The sequence below is a fragment of the Erythranthe guttata genome, chromosome 3, assembly GCF_056151865.1.
Source record: "Erythranthe guttata isolate IM_541 chromosome 3, IM_541, whole genome shotgun sequence".
In the NCBI taxonomy this organism is placed as follows: domain Eukaryota; kingdom Viridiplantae; phylum Streptophyta; class Magnoliopsida; order Lamiales; family Phrymaceae; genus Erythranthe; species Erythranthe guttata.
This window is the reverse complement of record NC_142535.1, coordinates 16137059-16159572: the sequence shown is the minus strand read 5'-3', so window position 1 is coordinate 16159572 and position 22514 is coordinate 16137059. Positions and strand designations below refer to the sequence as shown.

Genomic DNA, 22514 nt, shown 5'->3' with positions numbered 1-22514 from the left:
ATCGATATTCCCCCAAAAAATTAACTTATAAGCTATAACATCTAAATTATTATGTAGTTTATATTATAGGTGGCTAACAAATGAATTTTCCGATTTTAGTCGTTTTCGAAATAATTCAATTTTTTTTGGAAATGAAAATCTGATTATCCATCCTAGTGAATTGAACTGTACAAAACCCGACCCGAGCCGACCCGTAACCGCAACGACCCGCTTCTAGGCCTTTTGAATTCACCTCTCAAAATTCAAATCAGAAAACAAAAGGTTAACGGCTCTTCCATTCCCAATCGTCAAAAACCATGGAACTGAAATCTCCTCCGCCGTGCCCCCCCACCGTCACCGTCCGCCGCAACCCTCCTCGAAGGGCACGCGCCACCCCTGCTTCCGCCATCCCCCTCCGCCAACCTCTTTCTTCTCCATCTCTTTCTCGAGACATTTTCTCCACCGAGCTCCCACTTCCGCAAAACCCTGTCAATACCGATAATAAGAGCACCGATCCTTCGACCAAAACCCTATCGGAGAACCTAAAAGTATACTTGAGGATCCGTCCCCTCACAGTTGAGAAAATATGCAAAAATAGAGTAGAGCCGAAGAACGCTTGGCCGAGAAACCCCAAAATCAAGGGCAATTCGAGGCCGAAAGCAAAGAAGTGCAGCGAAGTATGCGTGCAGGTAAACGAGGATTTGCATTCCGTCACAGTGTCAACTCCTCAGGTATTGCAAGAAACGAAGAGAGTCAAGTCGGAGGTGTACGAAGGGTTTTCCAGTGTATTTGCTTCGGAAGCGTCTCAGGTAGCTATTATCTCACTGTATTTTCATGGTTATGGTGATATTCAACATATTTTGAATTTGATTTCTGATATTTATTGTTGTTTAGAATGATGTGTATGAAGAAATGATGAAGCCCCTTGTAGAAGATTTTCTTAAGGGGAAAAGTGGGATGTTGGCTGCTATGGGTCCCAGTGGCTCTGGGAAGACACATACTGTTTTCGGGTGTGCAAAGGAACCCGGTATGGTACCTATAGCACTTGGCCGCATTTTCAGTGAAGATGAAAGCAGTGGGAAGAAATGCTCGAGGTATATGTATAATAGATTCATATTGAAGTCAGTAACTAACTTCAAGTGCACGTTTATTGATTTGTGGAATATTCTGTGGACAGGGCATTCTATCTGTCAATGTTTGAAATATCTTCGGAGAAAGGAAAGTCCGAGAGAATGATTGATTTACTACATGACCGAGGTGGTGATGTGTGCATGCAACAGTCAGTTCTCAAGGGAGTTCAAGAGGTTTTATGATATACTTATTGACCGTTGCAATTTCATTTCTTATTTACCAGTTGCAATTTGTTTTTCTTTGAAATGGATCACTGCAGCATTGACTATTATTTGATCATATTGGGTCATTTTAAACAGGCTCTGGTTTGTGATGCTCAGCAAGCGGAGTCCCTAATTGCATATGGAATGCTGAAACGTGCAACAGCTATGACAAATTCAAATAATCAGTCGAGGTTTTTTGTTCTGCCTTTTTGTTTTCTTGCTATCATATTAGCCTGGTTATGTTTTATAAGTGACTTGAAGTTAGAGTACGATTTGATGGTATTTCATGCCCTACTTATTCTTAGCTACTTTTCTGATTAGCAGTGTAGTTCAATCTTGGTCTCTCTCCCGCTAGTACTTTTTCCTTATTGGTTTTTATGGTGGTGGCATTTAATTCTCCACAAATTCTTGCAGTCGTTCACAATGCATCATTAATATCCGGTATGATTCCGAGAAAGGTGATGAAGTAGTTGATGGCAAAACAAGCAGCACAATGCTTACAATAGTAGACCTTGCAGGAGCAGAGAGAGAAAAGAAGACTGGTAATCAGGTATAACACATGAATTAAACGATGTAGAACCAGGTAAAATAATGGCTGCGGGGTGTGGAACATATGTGGCTAGAAGACTTTTGATCTTAAATTGAAAATTTCCATTCAAATGCTCGTATTTATAATTTTTCTGAATCATTCACCATCTTAATAGTTTTATGTAAAATTTAAACCTAAGAACTATCTAAGATACACTTTTCTATGTACTATCAAAATATAGATGTGTATATATATATATATATATATATATATATATATATATATATATATATATATATATATATATAGTTGGGTTCCTATTTGCAAAAGTTAATTGAACTTGCATACAATATCGATTGAGGTGTGTTCGTGACAATGATTTAAGACATTATTTCACCAGTAAGTTTCTGAGTTTGATTCAATGACGGATTTTCTTAACTTAGGGTTTAGATTTAAAGAGTCATGAATTAATGAGACTCTTTAGAGCTGCTACTTCCATGGAAAATAGAGTAAAGTTAAAAATTTGCCTCTTTGACTTACATAGTTTGTACTTGAATTTAAGTTGAGAATGATTTTTTGGAAGCATTGGCCTAGCATAATTAGAAGTATTATATTCATTATCAATAAACATATTTAAATGCCACATTGTGATGTTGGACTTATTATACCATATGCTATATCTGTACTTATTCCATCATGGATCTGATGTTAATATTTCACAGGGGGTTAGATTGCTTGAGAGCAATTTCATCAACAATACATCAATGGTGTTTGGTCTGTGTTTGAGGGTATGTTTGAGATTTTTTTTCCTTTATATACTAAGGACCTAAAAAATTACTCAAATGGGTGAACTTTTTTGTTCAACTCCGTCCTTATGCTTGAATAAGTATCTCGCTTTTGTAGTTATTTACTTTCTTTCACTTTCAGTCTCTGTTGGAGCACCAGAAGAATCGAAATAAGCCACTGCAGAAGCACTACCAAAACTCCTTGGTAATTCAAGTTGCAAATATTTACAATGTTTCTTCGAAGCTATTTTCTTTACTAAATTTTCATAGAATTTATGTATTAAAGAGACCATCTAATTTTGATTGCTATGATCAGTTAACCAGATATATGCGAGATTATCTGGAAGGCAAGAAGAGGATGATGTTGGTGAGCTTCTCGACATTCTGTGGGGTCATGCAGCAATTATGCTGTTCTATTATACTCAGCAGTTTGTATAACTGTGGAGTCAATTATTGAATTTTTAAATCTGCAGATTTTAACAGTCAAACCTGGAGTAGAAGATTACCTGGACACATCCTTTCTGTTGAGGCAGGCTTCACCATTCACAAAAATTAAGTAAGGAAATCTGCTTAATCATTACCTTGTAATAATCCCTTTGGCCTTTCAGCAAAATAGTTATGATGGTTTGTATCCAATGCAGGTATAAATCCATGGAAGATCCAGTAACTTGCAACAAGAGGCCCAATCAAGCATTTCCTCGAGCAGAGCAACATAAGAAAATGAAGTTTAGCAACAGTGGAACTTCTGTGGTAATCATTTGCTGAATCTTCAAACACTCATTAGCAACTTAAGAATGATTTTTGCGTCATATTATGGGATATTACATTATGTTTATAGTAGTAATTTGATCAGTTTAACCTGCCTCTAAACTATCTTTACCTTTTTTTTTATTCTACTTTCTGTTGATTATTTCCAGTTTTCTTTCAGATTGGTGAAGGGATTATTGACAGAGGTTTCCATTTTATGCCCAAAGGTTGGTTTAATGTCTCTTTGCTTTATGACACCTACTTTGTTTACATTATATTGGTGTTATGCCTTATTCCCACATTGAAAACTCTTCATATGCTATCTACTGACAGAAATTGATCGGAATGTGGATAAAGATTGTCTAAATGAAAACATTGACGAAATTTATGGTGAGAACTTAAATGAGAATCGGGTTCTATTAGATGGATTTGTTGGATGTGAAATACAAGATAAATTGCCCTTGAAAGGAGATTACTGTGAAGTTACGGTTGAAAAAGATCGGGAGTACCGAATTATGCAAGGACTTTCAAAAGCTATGTGGACTGTCCTGAAACAGTACAAGAAAAAACTAGAGGTAGTATGTGATTACCATGGAAACTATATTTATATTATCTTTACGTATGTTTGAATAACTGTTCATCCATTACATACTTGTTAGACTCAATATAACTTTGATTTCTTTCTCGGTTTCTCCACAGGAAGTCGAAATTGATAATTGCCATCTAAGAGACAGCCTAATGAATGAAAAGACGAGAATCCTGTACCTCGAGAATGAACTGATGGGTGAAAAGATGAGGTTCCTTGATCTGGAAAATGAACTAGGGGAGTTGAAGACTCAATGTACATGTGATAATTCTCCAGTTTCAGGATATGATGCTTGTTTCAAGCTTTCACAACATCAAATGATTGAATTGCATGAGGTACCTGTTGTGTAACTCTTCAAGATAAAACACCTAACTTTTTCTGTATCTGTACCTTCAAGCTTTTCTTTCTCAAAATGTATGTAGGGGACACCATAAAAAACCCAGTTTACTGTAGGATACATCTGAGTATACTGTTCATTCTATTAGTTACATTGTTTTGATGGTTGACTTAATGGTTTGCTTCAATAACTTGAATAGAGATCTCAGTGATTTATCCTAGGTTACTTCTGTAGGACAACATCTGAGTATGCTATTCAGTTCGTTATTTATGTTATTTTGATGACTGGCTCATTGGTTTCCCTCAAATGCTTGAATACAAATATTAGTGAAACAAAACCCATCTGATTGTAGGGCAATATCTGAGTATACTAGTCATTTTTTCATTTAAATATTTGTTATGCCTGGCTCAGTGGTACCCATCAATGCTTGTATAACCTTATCAATCATCCATCCTTCTTAGGCAAACAATAATTCACTGAAACTGCAAGGTATATTTTGGCAAACAGTATTCTCAGCACTATGTGCTCTTTATTTTTCCTGTGTTTTTACATTATTCGATTAGATTTTTCTAATGAGCTCATCATCTTGTATTTGACTTAATCTGATTTTGTGTTCCTGGAATTTTGTGTAGTTGAACTCAGATGTTTCATCGTATTCCTTTAAAGAGTTGGATCAAAGTGAAAGCGAGAAGATAACTGATTCACCGGTAAGCCATTTGAATTTGCTATCTGATTACCACTTTATATAGCTGATCGCACATAATTGAAGATCAATTCACTACTGGTCAGGCTAGAGATTCAATTGTGACCTATGCTTCAAGTTCTGGTGGCACTGAAGAGCACTACCCGCAGGTATAAAACTGAAGCTAGTTATTCGTGATGTTTTTCCCCCTAATAACTTGCTGGAGTAAGAGCCTCTTATAACACTTATCTTTCATATTCATTCATCAGCAAGTGGAAAGCCTCCTAGAAAGTAGTGGTGATAGTGATGGTGAGAAGGACTTCAAAGATACCATCACAGTTGATGTGTGCTCCAGCAGCCAGGATCGTTTGATAAGTACTAGTGACACTCAAGATCTAATTTACCCTGAAGATAAAGGCATAGTAAATATGTCTTCAAGAAGTGAAGTAACTAGTCAGTTGACAAGTGTGTGCCAATTGGAAGGCCTTCCAGAAAGTAGTGGCGATAGTGAAGCTGAACAGGGGTTTAAAGATACCATTACCGTGGATGTGTGCTCCATAAGCCAGGAACTTTTGATAAGTACTAATAACACTCAAAATCTGATTTGCCGTGAAGATAAAGGCATAGTGAGAAAGTCTTCCAGAAGTGAAGTAATTAGTCCGTTGACAAGTGTGTGCCGATTGGAAGACCTTCCAGAAAGTAGTGGCGGTACTGAAGCTGAACAGGGGTTTAAAGATAACATCACAGTGGATGTGTGCTCAAGAAGTGAGGAAATTTCAACAAGTACTAATAACGCTCAAGATCTGATTTGCTGTGAAGATAAAGGCATAGTGAATATCTCTTCCAGAAATGAACTAACTTGTCAGCTGACAAGTGCGTTCCAATTGGAAGACCTTCCACAAATTAGTGGCGACAGTGAAGGTGAAAAGGGCTTTAAAGATACCATCACAGTGGATGTGTGCTCCAAAAGTCAGGAACTTTTGTTAAGTACTAATAACACTCAAGATCTGATCTGCTGTGAAGATAAGGGCATAGTGAATATTTCTTTCAGAAATGAAGTAACTAGTGAGCTGACAAGTGCGTGCCATTTGGAAGACCTTCCGGAAAGTAGCGGCGATAATGAAGGTGAGAAGAGCTATAAAGATACCATCAAAGTGAATGTGTGTGCCAGAAGTCCAGAAATTTCAACAATTACTAATAGCTCTGAAGATCTTATTTGCTGTGAAGATCAAGGGAGAATGAACATGCCTACCAGAAGTGAAGCAACTAGTGAGTTGACAAGTGCGTGCCCTAACACATGTCACGAGTCTGAAGAAGATGCTATAAACAATGCTGGAGAAGCAAATAATTTGGAACCAGAGATTGAAATCGTATCAAATGGATCGTCTTTTGCTACTCCTCTTAAATCTGGTAGTGCTAAGAGTTCTCAAAACCATGAAGGTCTAAAAGGAGGTGCCACAGGAGAGCCAACTCAGCTTGACAAGGGTGCAACAGGTACAATTGTTAATATGTGCTTCTATATGCATATGCTATATAGCTTATAGGCTAGTCCCTTCATATTTTGCACTCTTCTAAGTCGCATAAATTTTCCAGATTACGAGCCATCATTGGTTGAGGACCAGATTGTTTACGTGACAACCCACTCCCAGACTGTGATTAACTCTTCTGGAACTCCTCGGAAAGATGATATTTGTTCTCGTGTGGATGAGGAGCAGCTCGATAATGAAGAGCGCAAGGTGAGTTTGGTGCTTTTTAGAACTTTGAAAATTATGTTATTGCTGTATACTTTTATTCATCCTGCATAAATTTGATTGACTATCTATCTCCTCATTAGTGATGTTATACCATTGTCTTCGTGAAAATTTTGTTTAATTGCTAGTCGAATTATGTAGTCATTTAGTAAAAAAGGATGATTAAAAGATTGATATTCTGGGTTTATGTCTTTTTTTGTGTAACAGCCAACACTTAGCCTTTGCTTACCATTGGGGATATTTTCGAGAATTTTCTTCTGCCCTTAGTCAAGAGAAAGGTGTAATAATTATACCAGTATCTCTGTTTTACTCTATTAACCCATAATCTCTGTTGTTACTGCATATTTATGAAGATAGGTTTAAGGGTTTGGTTTTAGGAGAACCACTGGGAGCAAAATGGATTACACATTAAATTGTCTTATCATTATTTTATTGATTGTATGATGATCATTTGTAAATTGTTTGACTTGACCTTCCTAATTTACCGGAATATATTTTGATAAACTGTAATAGACATGATCAAGTACAGTATTTATAACTATCACTGTTTCCATTCTCCGAGTATTTATATATTTATGAGATTTCACATGTAAATGATCAATTCCTGAAGGTGTTTAAGTTATTTATTAGATGTGTTGGTGTCGAATTTTACAAAAACTTTCCCCATATTCTGCAATAAGATTAACACTACTAATTGCATATTGTAGGAGCACCTGGATTCACCGCCACCGGTTGTTGTTCTACCTAAGCAAGAATGTGATACGAAAAACTTGCCCAAATTTGTGCCCAAACAAGAATGCGATGCACAAAACATGCCCAAATTTGTGCCGAAGCTTGCTTCATGCAGCAATTTCCAGCAGACAGAGAAACCGAAAAGGTCTTGATGGCTGATCCATGCATGCTATCTTCATGGAAGTTCTTGCTCGAACATAGGATGAATTATTTCCGTTTCAGTAACCTTTTCATTTCATTTCATAATTCATTACTCAGATTTTTTTATTTTTTTATTCAGGAGACTTCAACCAGCTTCATCTGTATTGTTGAAAGATATCAGCATACTAGACATCAAGGATGACAATGACAAGCCAAAGGTTAAATTTTCACCTTTTTCTTTATGAGTAACTGTTATTTTTTTTTTCCGGAAAAAAAAAATGGTGTCCACCATACTTTTCTTCGGTTTTGGAAAAAAAAAAAAAATCAGCTTCGCCTTTTTTTTTCTTCCCATAACCGAAGAAAAAGAAAAGACACGTGACTCAAAATATCTACCTTTGAGTTAGAAAACTCTTCTTCATTTGTTTGTTTATCGAATTATTTCAACTACGGCAACTCAAAATTACTATTGTTATTTCAGGGGGGCAGGGGTGGAGGGAAGACAGTGACGAAGGACGACAAGAACCGAACAAAAGGCAGCTTATCTCTCCTTAATCTGCTTACAAGTAACCTAAAACGATGAGAAAGTCTCGTTCTCTAATTTTTGACTGTATATGATCTTGTACAGGATTATGTTGGAACATCTGTTCAATGAAGTCACTTAAGTCAGTCGGTAACTGCGTACAAATCATTTTATTACATAGAACGCATTTCATGCAAAAGCTATCTTATTGAGCTCTGCATTTTTTTCCTTCTTTTTGGAACATCGAAAACGTACATTGCCATTTTTACAAGCACGACGAGTCTCGTAAGAATCGATGTGCTTAATGCAGCACTCCTTTTTGGATTATCCTTTTTTTTTTCATTAAACATTTCTTACCGTGAATTGGTTTTCTGTGAAATGAAAAAGTACCCTATACCCATACATAGGTATATCATATCAACTTCAAGATTTGGTCTACATTTGGGATTCCAAAATAGTCAAGACAATTACTAGTCAAATATTCAATCTCATCTTCTTCTTTTTCTTCTTGTTTGCATATTTTTTCATTTAAACTAAAAATCAAATCAAATTATGTATACTCCATTTCCAGATTGTTCGTTCAAAACTCGTTCGAGCTCGATTTACAAACACAGCAAAATCAAACTCATATTTTCGTCCGATAAACTATGAAACTGATCAAGCTTGGGATTCATTAGAAGAAAAAAAATATTATAAAAATTATTGTAAAAGATTTTGCTAGCATCATGAAATCTTGAAATATAGTTTAATTTTACAAGCAATTATTACTTAGTAGTATTTCTTTTTTGTTTAAAGGGAAGATATTTACACGTGTCATCCACGTGACAAGGTGGGACCACCTTGAAAATATAATAAATAAATGAAAAAAAAAAGAGGAAAAAAGGATAAGGTGCTCTCACTTTCATGGAGGACCATCTGCACCTGCCCTTTTCCTCAAAAAGTCTTTATAGAAATACCCAAAAACTTTTGATTCAGACACCTTTTTTGTTTTTGCAGTCTTTACTTCAATTCTTGTCCCTCACTGTTTGCCCACCCCCCACCCCCCACCCCCCTACCCACCCACCCACCCCCACCCACCTCCTCTCTCTTTCTCTCTCTACAATATAAATTTGGCGCGTAACTGGTCAACCATGTAGCCCCATACCCGTTTGCTTTGTCGACTTGTGGAACGGGTCGGATCTTCCAGGAATTTTAATTTGGCATGCCACGTGTCAATTTTGTTTTAACTACTATTTTCCTCAATTATAATAATCAGTTAATTACAACAAAATAAAATAAAATTACTTTTAATTTTTCACTTGTATATATATATCAATATTCATTAATGATGATTGTCCAACTTACACACAGAGGAAAATTGTATTTATTTATTTATTCATTTTGATAACTAGAGGCAATTTATATTAAATGCATTGATTTTTTGGGTTCTTTATTATTATTTTTATTTGTGTTTTTTAAAAATAAAAGCTGGTTATTTCTGTGATTTTGTGAACCCGGCCCATTTCGAAGCGAATCGGGTTCGGTTAGGGTAAACACACGCGTAGCACGTGTTGAATACCCACTTGTGAACTAAAACAGACCAACAAGCAAAGGAGAATTCAGGAGGAAGAAGAAGAACACATTTCGAAAAGAAAAAAAAAAGTAAATCAGCGTAGGGTTTTTTTTTTTGAATTATTATTTTTTTTTCCGCAAATTTCCGTTATTTTTCATCCGCGGAAGGAAGGAAACTTCTGTTCGAAGATAGAGAAAATTTGTTGTTGATGTTGATTTAGGTTAAGCAGCCGGAGGATTTGGAATTAATTAAGCTTTTTCCCCGGTTTTGGAAGAGGTAATTAAGCTTTGGGATTTAATGTTTTTTTTTTTAATTATGATTTTGAATTAAAGCGTTTTTTTTTTAATTTCCCCTTTTTTGCTGCATTAATTACCGCAATCTTTATCAAATCTCTACCATGTATATACTACTATATTGACTGCCGGTATATGCGAACTTTATGCGTTTGGATATGCTAATTCCTGCTGCGAAGGTTAAAGAAATTGGTAATTTAGGGTTTCGACGAAAATTGGTAATCTAGGGTTCCGATTGAAGGTTGCCTTTATTTTCTTCATGTTGGTGGGATTTATATTTTTAATTAATTTATTTGTTCTGCTTCTTTTTATCTCTGGTTGAAATTTTTTTTCGTTTGCTTAAAGCCCTAGATTGGGTTCTTATTTGTGTGTGTGTGTGTGTGTGTGTGTGCGTGTGTGTGTTCGTTTTGTTTGGTGAATTGTGCTTTTCAGAGAGTCTTTTATTTGAAACTCTTTTTTATCTGAGAAATATTTCATCAGTTAAATTATGCATTATTGGTTATTTACCATTGTTCTGAATTTCTTCTCCTTTTCAGGATTAAGATAAAATCCTGCTCGGTGATTTCTCTTGGAATAATTTTTACATAGTTCTCGATCGAACAGGGCATATTCGAAGTTGTAAGTTACTACTGAATTGTATTGGACTCATTACACTTTTCCCATTTATTCTGTTTTTGTGCATCAATACTTATTTCTGACAGTAGTTTGCTTTTGGATTGTAATTTGCATCAACACTTGGCTCTAGGAGTAGTTATCTCTGATATAATAGGATGCCCATACTTTAAAATATTTTGTGTGGTAAAACCCGGTTTGGTTTATGGAACTAAAGTTTGGTAAACATGTGTGTGAAACATGGAAAAGGGCCCCTCGATATAGAAACTCGTAGACCTTTCTATTGAAACATGTAGCAATGTATGCCACGTGGTAAATATGATATTACATCTCTTTTAAGTTCTTAATTCTTCTTGACCTCTTTGCTGATCGAGAATGATAAGTGCTTGCTCTAACTGATAACTTGTGAAGCCAATTTTGCTAGAACTTGGGCTTATTCTGCTTAAAACTCATTTTTAAACTGCGTCGCAACAGTTCTTCGGATTATATGACAAGTAATTAATTATGAACAAATATATGGGTCGATTATCTTTATATAGGCAGTGTATTCAATTTGGAACATTTAGAGAAATTCTCATATTTTTTCTAAAGTTTGTCGAAAAAAATCTTGCACTTTGCTTTAAAATCATTTGTACATTTCAATTATCTTTAATTTGGACAGTGAGAGGTTTTTAAATGTTATGGTCATTCGTAAACAACCATTCACTTATATTGTTTCAGAATTGTTTATTTAGCAGTACCTAAGCAGTTTTATGGGTAATTAATTGTGCCTTTTCAGGTAGGGTATATCTTTAGCAATTATATAATTTTAGTTGTATGGGTAATTAATTGTGCCTTTTTAGGTAGGGTATATCTTTAGCAATTATATTATTTTGCGTGTAAGGTAATCTTCTTAATATTCTTAATGACATTTTCTTTTCATGATTTCTTGCAAAGCAAGATTCGTTATTCTGCCTGAAGGTCTTATACATGTATCAAGTGAAGTTAATACTGAAAACATTTCTAATAGGCTATTTACTGCTTCTCGCCTTTTTTTTTTTTCCAAAAAACATTTTCTTAACTAAGTTAGTTTTGATGCGCTTTTGGAGATGTCTGCGAGCACTTCTACCATTCTTGATTATACAGAAAGTAAATTCCATCTCAGGGTTGTATGATTATATCGTTGACCTTTTTTCAGGGTTCTGAACCAAGATAATGCTTGGAAATACAGTAGTTTGTTCTGATCCAACTTCCGGTAGATGATGAATCTTGACGACTTCTTCACCTCGACCGAGATGAATAACGGGCTTGTGGCCCCTTACCGGGTCCGAGAATTTATGGCCGTCATGCAGAAAGAAAGAGATTGTGTTGCGAAGAACACTGCCGACTCCACAAGGCAGTGGTCTGCAGTTGCAAGTGCTATAGCTGCCACCGATAACAAGGATTGTCTCGATCTTTTTATCGAGTTGGATGGCCTTCGCTTCATCTCCAATTGGTTGAAGGATTCACACAAGTTCAGTGATGACACAATTGACACCTCTGTTGAAGAGTCTATTACCCATTTGCTGTGTGCGCTTGGAAAAATGCACTTGGACTATGAAAAACTTGTTGAGTCTGAAATCTTGGCGACTGTCCAGGATTTCCTTGTCCACAAAAGTTCTAAGATTCAGAACAATGCTAGAGTGCTGTTTGAAAGCTGGGAAAAAAAGAGAGACAGTGACGCATCTATTTCAGATGTTGATAAACCGAGAGCTTTGATTGATGATAAGGCGGGAGAGAGTGCTGGTATAGAGGGTGGTGCAGGAATTTCGGAATCTTCTCCAGCAGATTCTTCTGTTTCAAGAGTAACTTCTGTTAAAGAAAAAGGCGATGCATTAACCGGATCGTGTGCAGTGCTATCTACAAGTTCTGATGCTGTTCATGCTGAAAGTGCACGCAATTCAGACAACAGCTTAGATCATGTTAGCTCACCATCCTCACCGAAGCCTGTAATGGAGCTCCCAGTGTGTGATTCAATTGATACTACCTTTCAGCCATTTATTCCAGCTGTTTCTGGGCAAGATACTTTGGAGACTCCCACAGAATTTAATGACTTGGAGTCGCCTAATCACATAAAGCAGTCTTTGAAAATTGAAGGTTCACCGGAGAAATTAGGCTCGCTTGAAGAATCTAAGATGTCAGAAGGTAGACAGGTTACTTCAACTTCTGATGCTGTTGATGAAGTGAAAACTGTTAAGGAACTCAATTCACGAGAGAACTCGGTAATTGGAGATAAGAACTCATCCGATGAAGGTTTATCATTGGTTGACTCCGATGGGAAGGATGCTGCCATGGATGCTACTAGCAGTGATGCAAATCAATGCAAAAGTTCAAGTGCATCTTACATTGCTAAAGAAGGGGGTGATTTTAGCAATTGTGCGATGCCGAAATCCTCTGGCAATGAAAACCGCTGGGGAGATTCTAAGGGTTTTGGGACATTCTTTGATGGAAAGGTGAATACATTTGGCCTGCTTAACAACGATTCGTCAGAAAATTATAGTTTTGGCAAAAAACAAATAGATGGTGGAATTGTAGATCCTCTAGAAGTCGCTAGGCAGGTGGCCATGGAGGTGGAGAGAGAAGTTGTTGATTATGGAGAACAAAGTTGCAGTTCTTCTGAGAAACTATTGAAAGGCAATACCAGTGCCAATGAGGGCTCACCTAAGGAGGTGGCGGCAAATGACCAGAATTTGTCAGATGAATCTTCGAATGAATCTTCGGCAATGCATGAAGAATCTGCAACTAGCTCCGAAAACTTAGAAACGGAGAAGAAAAACGGCACACAAGATATAGCAACCTCTCAAGCTACTGAGGCGGCTCAAGAAAAAGAAGAAGCCAACACAGAGAGAGGCATCTGCAGCTTTGATCTGAACGAAGAAGTTCATATGGAAGAGTCTGGCAACCAATTTCCGGCACCTGTTTCTACCGTTTCTGCTTCAAGAGCGGCGGCAGCAGCTCCCGGACAGCCGCCAGGTGGTCCATTGCAATTTGAGGGAAATCTTGGCTGGAGAGGCTCCGCTACAACAAGTGCTTTCCGCCCAGCACCACCTCGCCCATTGCCTGAAAGTGACAAAATGAACTCAAGAAGATCCGACAATCTTGATTTTGATCTGAATGTAGTTGGAGAATCATCTTCTGTCGAAATGAACTCGAGAAGATCCGAGAATCTCGAACTGGACCTGAATCACACAAGTGAAGATGGTGGTGGAACCCTCTCAGAGTGGCAAATAGCGAACTTCTTTCCCCAAGCAAATTCCTACAATATTCAGTCTTATTCTTCATCATCTTCAAAGCAGCCTATAAGCAATATTGATCTGAACGATCAGCCGTCATTTCTAACCGATTCTTCCAATAATACCCACATGAGTAAAGTTTCTCAAAGTCTCGATTTCTTCGGAGGCATCATGCCGGACGATTCAGTGATATCCATAATGGGAACAAGAGTGGAGTTGAATCGAAAAGATTCAAACGGCAAAACTCCAGAGCTTGCGAGTAGTTTTCTAGGAATGGGTCCCGCACTTCAATATGCCCATTCTTCGGTTTATGGCTACAATAATAGTATGGCTATGCCTTTCCCATCCACAGTATATGGGTCCGGACCACAGATTCCTTACATGGTGGATTATTCCAGAGGAGCGCCTGTTATGCCACAGATTGTCGGGTCCGCCTCAGCTAATATACCAACTGCTTTCTCTCAACCGCTGCCATTTCTTACAAATATGAATGCTTCAGTTCCTCCAAATGGGGCTGGGCCTTCACGGAGCAGTTTTGATCTGAATTCCGGAATGTTGACCGAAAGTGGAAGTAGAGAAGAACCTTTGGGGTTAGGTCTGTTCTTAAACTCGGCTATTGGTGGGAAAAGAAAAGAACCGGAGAATGGGTGGGAAAATTACCCTTTTAGGCATTATACACCGCCTTGGAAGCATAATTGATTTGTTCGGTACTTTTCTTAGGATTGGATTAGGGACCAATCAGAGGAGACTAGTGAACTTTTATAGCGTTGGTAATTTGAAGTGAACGAGAGGGGAGAGATTTACGAGAACAATACGATGATGGGAATTGCGGGTGTTTACTTGATTCTTGAGATATAGAGGAGATAATAGAGAACGATAGGTTCAATTTGTCTAAATTCTTCTATTATTTATATTGCCCTTTTTTTCGCTTTATAGGAAAGCAAAGCACAGGAACTGATTATCTGACATTTCAGTTAAAACTTTTGGAGCTACTGTAAATAATTGCTTTTTTCGGAACCTGGGGATACATTTACGTTCACTCACTCTTTCTCGTTCATAGTCATATATATATCGTCGCAATTATTTTTTTTATGTACTATATTTTTAGCAGGAAATAGCATAAAAAGTGCAGTTTGTGAAATATATTTTCTTGAATTCATCGCAAATTTTTTGGGAAGGAATTGGAACTTTGGATAATTTATTTGTCGAGATATTCAACATTATACGTGTGTGTATGTGTGCGCGCGTGAGAGGCAATATATCATTTTTACTTCAAAGTAATTACAAATTAATCAAAATGTTCATTCATCTTGTTAAAACCTACACAAAGGTGATCATGCCAAGGATAAACTCAGAACTGGTTAGTTATGAAATCCGGCCCAGGCCTGTCGGATAACGTTGTATCCTACTTATATATATTTGGGTAAATATATAATTTATAAACTTATTCTATAGAATTATATGATTTTATTTTTATTCTTTTTTTTGCCTTGGGCCCCTAAAAATAGGGTAAAATGGGCTAGGGGGGAGATGGACTTATGATTTCTCTCCATGGACCGGCCGGGTCGGCCCGTGAAAACAGTGGGTCGGATGGGCTGAGACCACGGGCCATATGGGCCGTCTTTCATTAGCTGGCGGTCAGGCCGGCTGGGCCATTTGTTCACCACTAAAACTGGTAAATGAATAAATGAACCAAGATCCAACGTTAAAATAAGTTATAAAGTTCCAGTAACAACATAGATGTTAATAAGATTACAAGAAAATAATTATCAGGTGTTGAGGATCACAAAAAAAAGGCTTGTGGTTTTAACCAAATCGTAAACAAAACTTCATTTCTATATCTTGTGGAGGGGGTGGATTTAACTCATCGAACTGGCATATAATTAGTGGGCATCATATCATGGAAGGCAATCCAAGTCCTCCGATATGTATTGGGGAGTGAAACAACACTCGAAACTCACTTCCGTTTGTACCTGCAAAGTAACAGATATGTTCCGAATTAAAATTAATACAAGGATATAAAAGCTTAGGTTTCGAGATGAACTACACCATCCTATCCCACTTGTATAACATTAAGAAAGTACCGTCTACAATAAAGTTGAAAAAAAATATACATACCGTGACTTGCTCTTGAAAGAGGACTTCTTCTTTACACCACCTGCAAGAGTTCTTTTCTGCTTTTTCTCGCTCATGTCACCCTGGAAAAGTTCTTGCATCTCTTCTGTTCTTGATTTAGTTGCTTGGCTAGGATGCTTCGGTTTCTTAACCGCCTTCTTCACAATTCTGCCAGCATCAACGGCCTTGTTTGCAGCCTTCACTGCTTTTGCTCTACGATATGCCACATCAACAAGAGAAATTCCCGTTTTCTCTTTCTTATCTTTCTTATTTTTCTCTTGTCCCTGGTCATTTTCAAATATTAATTGTTAAAGAGAGTATTGAACGTAATTTCTTTTGCATGATTATGTGTATTTCCACAATTTATAAACAAAAGAGTGTGTGATACAACAGAGAAAAGGAGAGGGTTACGTGCCTTGGCTTCCTCTTGATCCTCCAACATCTCTCTAGCCGCCTCCAATTTCCTTCGTTTTTTCCTAGGCAAATTTTTCTATAAAAAAAATAAAAAGTAACTTCATATAAATTGATTTGGCCAGACACATATTCTAGTAAGATGTGTAAGTGTGCAGTAAGCACCTCGCGCTCTCGCTTTCTCTTTTCTTTCATCTTCAAAGTTTCTGCTTGTTCAGCACTGATTGCCTCATGGCCAGAACCTTTATTTATCCCCATTGCATCCTGGTAATTCAAATGCCACTTTAGCAAACCGATACAACTAACACAAGATTTGTTCAAAAAGATCAGAAATGAACAGGGCGGCACGGAAAAGGGACTTAATTTAAGGATAAATTTAAGGAAAAGGGACTTGTTTTTTCTTTTTCTTTATTTAACCAATTTTTTTGTTAAGATATCAGAAAGAAACTGTACAGCTCTAAACGAGAGAAAACCTATTCTGTCATCATCCAAGATGTAATTAAGTTTAGAAGGGAAAGGGGTCCTTGAACGGTTTGGTTGAATGCTGGATAAAGCAAGAGATTGGAAATGAAGTTCTAGAAACTGAAAATACCATACTTGAGGGTACTTTAGTCACATAGAAGCTTCGATAAAGGTAGACCTAACCGATGGTCATTTTCAGTTATTGGGACATTGAGAAAAGAAAACATGCAGTTACTAACAAGTTATACATGGAGAAGCCTCTACAATAATGTCATCATCAAACAGTCTAATTAGACTAAATGACAACTGCTTTAATAGTTCAGAAATATTTAAGCAGTTCCAGTCAGGTTTACATGATTCACCGAAAAATTCCAATTCAACATACAATTCCAAACAATTAGAAAGTACCTTTGCTGCCTTAGCTACAAGATTTTTTTCTTTCTCTGTAACAAACCAAGTTCTTTTAGGACGTGAATAAATTCTGTCCTTGTATGCAATCATGTTTTCCGCCTACAAAGTAGTGAAGAAACACATACATTAGAAGTTGGAAAAATGATTTTGTCCCTAGGGAACTAAAGAAGCTTCAACAGTTAAGAAACTAAAGAGAAAAAATGGAAATAAACCTTTGTTGCCTCCATTTCAGCTTTTCTTAGTGCCATTTCTTCTCTGCAACAATCAAACGATCAGATGGTAAAATGATTCAGTTACCTTTTGAAAAATTGAGGATGGTAAAATGAGTCAGTTACCTTTCTTCTTGAAAAATCGAGGACACTCGATCTTCCATTTGCTCAATCATTTGAGACCATTTCTTTATTGATGTCTCAGATACAATTCGGCTCTTCAGTCTCGAACCAGCTCTTTTAATCTGTCATAATGGTTGAAGGTTTCTTAGCACATTTATTATATCAAGGAAAAAGCGTTATTCTTCAACTCCCTTATTTCCCCTCTATTTCTAAGGAGACACAGAAAAATTTCATACAACAAGCCAAATTCATACAGAAATTATAGATTGAAACTTTATATGAAACACAACAAGCCAAATTCATACAGATATTAGATTTTACTTGAGTCCAGCCATAAAACTATTGAAGAACTAATAACATACACTCCAATTGGCATTGAGAAACAAGAACAGAACTCCCAGAGATATCATTAAGTAAGTGACAAAAACTAGAACACATAAACCAGACAAATGATGAGTTTGAATAGGGAGATTAGAAGCTTACAATAGCTTTTAGGAGAGATCGATCCTCGTCCGTAACAAAGGTAACAGCATATCCTTCTCTGCCAGCTCTTGCAGTGCGACCCACTCGATGAACATAGCTGCATGATTATTTAAATTGGACATGATCAGAAATATTTAGTTTGACAGGTTAGCGTAGAAAGATGAAAAGTTAAGAAAATGAAAAACTTAGATTTGGATAAGCAAAATAGCTGAACTAAATCAAAGTCAGTGATCAGTTCTGAAACCAATTATTGAAGCTGAAATTTACCTTGTAAGGTCTCGTGGACATTCAAAATTAATAACTGTCTGAACACCGATAATATCAAGACCCTGGAACAAAACGAGAATAATGAGATGGCATGAACAACATTTCGAAACTCACTCAACATGGAACCCATAGATTTTATATTAAGCTATTGGACAGGAAGTTTTGGTCTTACACGAGCAGCAACATCAGTTGCAATCAGAAAATCCACTTCCTGCCTCCTGAAAATTTCCAGGGCCTATCCAGAAACCATGAACAAAAACTTCAATTTATGCGAACAAACAAATTCATAAACACAATAAAAAGCAATGATGCTGGTAGGTATTTACATCTAGACGCTGGGCCTGGGTGAGGTCTCCGTGAAGCTCAGCTGCTTTAAAGCCAGCTAACCCAAATAAAATTTTCAATCTATGGGCTGCCTTCTTGGTTCCACTAGTTATAGAATGAAAAATTTGTCAGTCATGAAGAACTTTATACTAGGTAAAATGCATTAGATACTTCACGGAATTCGCCATTAGTTAAGATATGATGAACATTAAATGGAAATTGGAAATAAAGCACGGTCTTGATTAAATCACCTTCATATTTCACTCTACTAGGATGTCTATATGCGATTTATCATAAAAATGTAGTTTGACCGTCTTCTCAATAGCGACAACAATGAAACAAAATATATATGAAGAGACTCAAAAAGAGAACGTGCGAACTCATTATTCTAGATCGGGTGAAATGGCAATCAACTTCATTTGAGACGGGAAAATACCTGAAAATAATCACTTTCGATGTAAAGGTCTTGGAGCACAAAGCAAAAAGAACTGCTTCATGATTTCCTTCACGAGTTCGACGTATACGAACCACCCTGCATACAAGATGATTTAGTACCATTAGACAGTTAATAAAGTAGATGGAATAAAAATCATTCAAATGGTACTTTTGGCCGTCTCAATTGATTTTAACTAAACGACCATGAACATGATAGTAATCAGCTAGCAAAAAGAACTTATTATAGATTACTCTTCAGTTAGTGCTGCTGGCCGTTTTGTAAATGGGTCAGCTTCTATACTTGATGGTTTGTTCATAGAGAACTTGATAAGCTCTTGAATTTTTTCAGTCATGGTTGCTGAAAATAGCATGGTCTGCCTCCTTTTAGGACACATCTTAACCTGAGGAGCAATACCAGTTATGTGAAGTTCATAAATAGAATAGCAACTTCCATATGAGAGGAACAACAAGGTTAAAATAAAATAAAATATTGGACAAATAAAAAGAATGAAAAAGTTGCTCAAACAAACTAAGAAAAAAGATTTGTGAAAATAATCATGTGTTGAAAGGGATATTTATGTGAAAATAATTCTCATGTGCTCAAAATTTCACAAACCAACAGCAGTAAGCATGTTGTTTTCGTACTGAAAGAAAATGTGAAGTGTTTGAAGATTTACCAATTCATGAATTTCAGCGCTAAACCCAAGCTCAAGAAGCCGATCGGCTTCATCAAGTATCAGAACTGCGAGCTCATCTAGATGCACAGACATAGAGTTTCTTAAGTGATCAATCATACGTCCTGGAGTTGCAACAACTATATCCGGCAGTGTTCTCAGGGCTGCTTCTTGCACCTAATATGATCTTTTAACCGTTATACAAGAGCAAATGGTAAATTCGACAGAGAAAATAGAGCACAGAGAACTTCCTCGTCGGGAGTTTACACTTCATAATAGGAAATGTAAATCCAGTGACTAAATTCAACAATCTTTAATGAATTGGAGACCAGGTCAAGTGTTTATTAGCATGTTATAATCATATTATCCTTAAATAGAACCCCGTCATGTTTTCTCCTTTCACAGCTCAACCAATAAGTAACAATTAACAAACATAAATTTGTTCGTTCTTCCACCAGTTTAATTGTCAAATACCTTGTTAATGTTTCTCACAGTCTAACAACAATGAAAAAACAAATATTTAGTGTCATATATGTAGGCATTAAGACTGCTCATGTTGAATTATCTCTGCAAAGCCAGACCACTTATTCATCAAGAGAGAGACTTGGCTTGTGAATAATTCATTTACGAAGACATATTAGCAACCTTTCCTAGTGAAGATGATGGTTGTTACACTTGAATCCTAGATAATACATGACAAGTGACAAACAATGGTACATATAAATGCCATTTAAAAGCATACTGCTATTAACCTCAAGTCTCCCCACCCCAGTAGATAAACGGGAATTCAATATATAAACCAAGATATAATCTCAAACTTCACCAAATAAAGCATGACATAATTCAAAAGCAAACCTTTGTTGAAAGACCACCAACCACCAGACAACATCTGATATCAGACATAAACTGAGACAGTTTTCCAATCATACTATGAATCCTGAAAAAGACAAACCATATCATCGCGTAAAAATACAACAAATCATAAGGGCGGAAAAAGTGAGATAAAAAAGAATCAAAACAAATTAAATTAAAAATATTGACACAGTTTATGCATCCTGACAGCGTCGGAGTGGTCAAGTCTACTGCAGGTTTAAGCACAAGTAGCACGCCTTGTAGAAGTGAAGCAAAACAGTGGTTTTCATTTATTTAGAACTTTAACAAAATTTCATTTAACGATAATTCATACTTCGATGTCCTTGATAAACTTCTGAATTACAGAACATCAAATAAGAAACTCTACTGGAGTTCAGTGTAACTTAAATCAAATTCATATTCTAAAATTGTTAAGGATGTGAATTTTACTGCATTAAAAGCAAGGCCATGCAGAACCTTGAGGTGAAAAGTCTTCAAAGTATTATATTATATGCCAATGCAGAACCAACTACAACCAAGAGATATACTTGTCTAATATATACCACAGCCAACATGAGTAAGAAAAGGAAACATTGATAAACACTGCCCTAAATGCATACAGTAACTTCATAGGAAGAACTTACTGAACTGCCAACTCCCTTGTTGGGGTCAGGATAAGAACCCTAATAGCTGGCCTATTCTTCGGCCGGTACAATAGCCTCTCCAATGTTGGTAGAGCAAAGGCAGCTGTCTGTATATTCCAAACAATATATTAACCAATCCATGAAATCAAACAAAATACTCGTATCCATTTTCGCAGTATAGTCGGAAGAAAAAATGAGATAAAGCAGAAATACCTTTCCAGAACCAGTTATAGCACTCCCACATATATCACGTCCAGCTAACGCCAATGGTATACAAGAAGCCTACCGTAATGCAACAAAGCATCAAATCACAAATTGCTCAACCACATACAAAAAAAAATGTTCTAAATTTAATGAGATATTAAAGGTAAATTGGAATAATTAAAAACCTGAATGGGTGTGGGTTTACTATAGCCCAAAGCTTCACATGCCCGAACCAATGGCCTAGAAAGATGCAGTTCTAGAAACGAGTTTGCGTGGAACGATACACCTTCAGCCGGTGCAAAAAATGAGTCCGCATCATTCCCACTCGTAGTTGCCACGTCATCATCCTCCTCCTCCTCTTCTTCCGGCCTAAAATCCTCCTGCAACAAACAATTTCCCTCATGTGAACCCTAACGTAAAAAATAGCCTCCAACAGAAGAATAAACTTCCCAACTGCAGTTCTCATTTAATAAATCAATGGGTGTGAAACAAGGGTTACTTGGTGGTGGGGCTCGACATCGGAGTTTTCCTCAGAGTCGTCATCTTCGGCGGCGGCGGCGGGAATAGGGCGACGCTCGAGAGCGTTGGTTATTTTTTGGTCAATCGAAGTGGTGCTCCGCCGCGAGTGTTCGTCGGCGACTGATTCCGAGTAGGCAGAGAAGTCCCACGGCGACTGTGTTTTCTTCTTTTTCGGCACTTTCACTTGTTTGATTTCGGAGTCCTCCGCCTCTTCATCACGCTCTTCTTCGGATTCACTTGCGGATTCGTATTCGATTTCCTCGTCGCTCGGCGGCTCGAAGACGAATTTGGTTCTAACCGCCATTGTACGGCGGTGCGAAGCTGCAGGTGAGAATATGGGAGGAGGGTTTAAGAGTGGAAACGGCCAAATTGAATAAGGGTTTTGCCTATCAGCCGCCAATTTCTTATTCCGCCTCCGCTGAACACCAATTTGAACTGCTTGTTGCGTTGTTGGACTTACGCCCACAAACTTTTCTCAGTAAAATCTAATTCGGCCCAATTAAAGGCCCATTGCCCATAATTTTGTCCGCAATAAAATATTTAGTACCCA

At 37.1% G+C, this 22514-nt stretch overlaps 3 protein-coding genes across 5 annotated transcripts; 2 read left to right on the top strand and 1 right to left on the bottom strand.

Annotated features, from left to right (window-relative positions):
- Positions 1 to 214: 214 nt before the first annotated feature.
- LOC105956409 (ATP binding microtubule motor family protein) lies at positions 215 to 8322 on the top strand. 2 transcript variants are annotated; one of them, XM_012980254.2, is made up of 20 exons: positions 215 to 788; positions 874 to 1073; positions 1157 to 1283; positions 1410 to 1504; positions 1728 to 1863; positions 2565 to 2630; positions 2770 to 2832; positions 2944 to 2994; positions 3101 to 3183; positions 3269 to 3377; positions 3556 to 3601; positions 3708 to 3949; positions 4074 to 4295; positions 4930 to 5004; positions 5087 to 5149; positions 5249 to 6473; positions 6573 to 6715; positions 7438 to 7607; positions 7743 to 7821; positions 8082 to 8322. In XM_012980254.2, the coding sequence occupies exons 1-20, from the start codon at positions 297 to 299 to the stop codon at positions 8181 to 8183; spliced, it is 3789 nt and encodes a 1262-aa protein (XP_012835708.2). In that variant the 5' UTR covers positions 215 to 296; the 3' UTR covers positions 8184 to 8322. The 2 variants fall into 2 exon arrangements, with proteins under 2 accessions (XP_012835708.2, XP_012835709.2); XM_012980255.2 differs by lacking the exons at positions 7743 to 7821; positions 8082 to 8322 and adding an exon at positions 6938 to 7008 and having other exon boundaries at positions 7438 to 7559.
- Positions 8323 to 9456: 1134 nt separating this feature from the next.
- Positions 9457 to 14921, top strand: LOC105956410 (uncharacterized). 2 transcript variants are annotated; one of them, XM_012980256.2, is made up of 3 exons: positions 9457 to 9951; positions 10505 to 10586; positions 11758 to 14921. In XM_012980256.2, the coding sequence occupies exon 3, from the start codon at positions 11819 to 11821 to the stop codon at positions 14528 to 14530; it is 2712 nt and encodes a 903-aa protein (XP_012835710.2). In that variant the 5' UTR covers positions 9457 to 9951; positions 10505 to 10586; positions 11758 to 11818; the 3' UTR covers positions 14531 to 14921. The 2 variants fall into 2 exon arrangements, with proteins under 2 accessions (XP_012835710.2, XP_088671838.1); XM_088815712.1 differs by lacking the exon at positions 9457 to 9951 and adding an exon at positions 10052 to 10186.
- A 565-nt stretch (positions 14922 to 15486) lies between these two features.
- LOC105956411 (DEA(D/H)-box RNA helicase family protein) lies at positions 15487 to 22511 on the bottom strand. Its single transcript, XM_012980257.2, has 19 exons — positions 21945 to 22511; positions 21631 to 21825; positions 21455 to 21523; positions 21242 to 21348; positions 20601 to 20682; positions 19749 to 19922; positions 19324 to 19472; positions 19073 to 19168; positions 18639 to 18741; positions 18485 to 18547; positions 18313 to 18374; positions 18046 to 18142; positions 17566 to 17684; positions 17443 to 17485; positions 17228 to 17329; positions 16523 to 16621; positions 16362 to 16436; positions 15950 to 16230; positions 15487 to 15804 (listed from the first exon to the last, which is right to left on the bottom strand). Exons 1-19 carry the CDS (start codon positions 22266 to 22268, stop codon positions 15789 to 15791), a joined length of 2256 nt encoding a protein of 751 aa, XP_012835711.2. The 5' UTR covers positions 22269 to 22511; the 3' UTR covers positions 15487 to 15788.
- Positions 22512 to 22514: the final 3 nt, after the last annotated feature.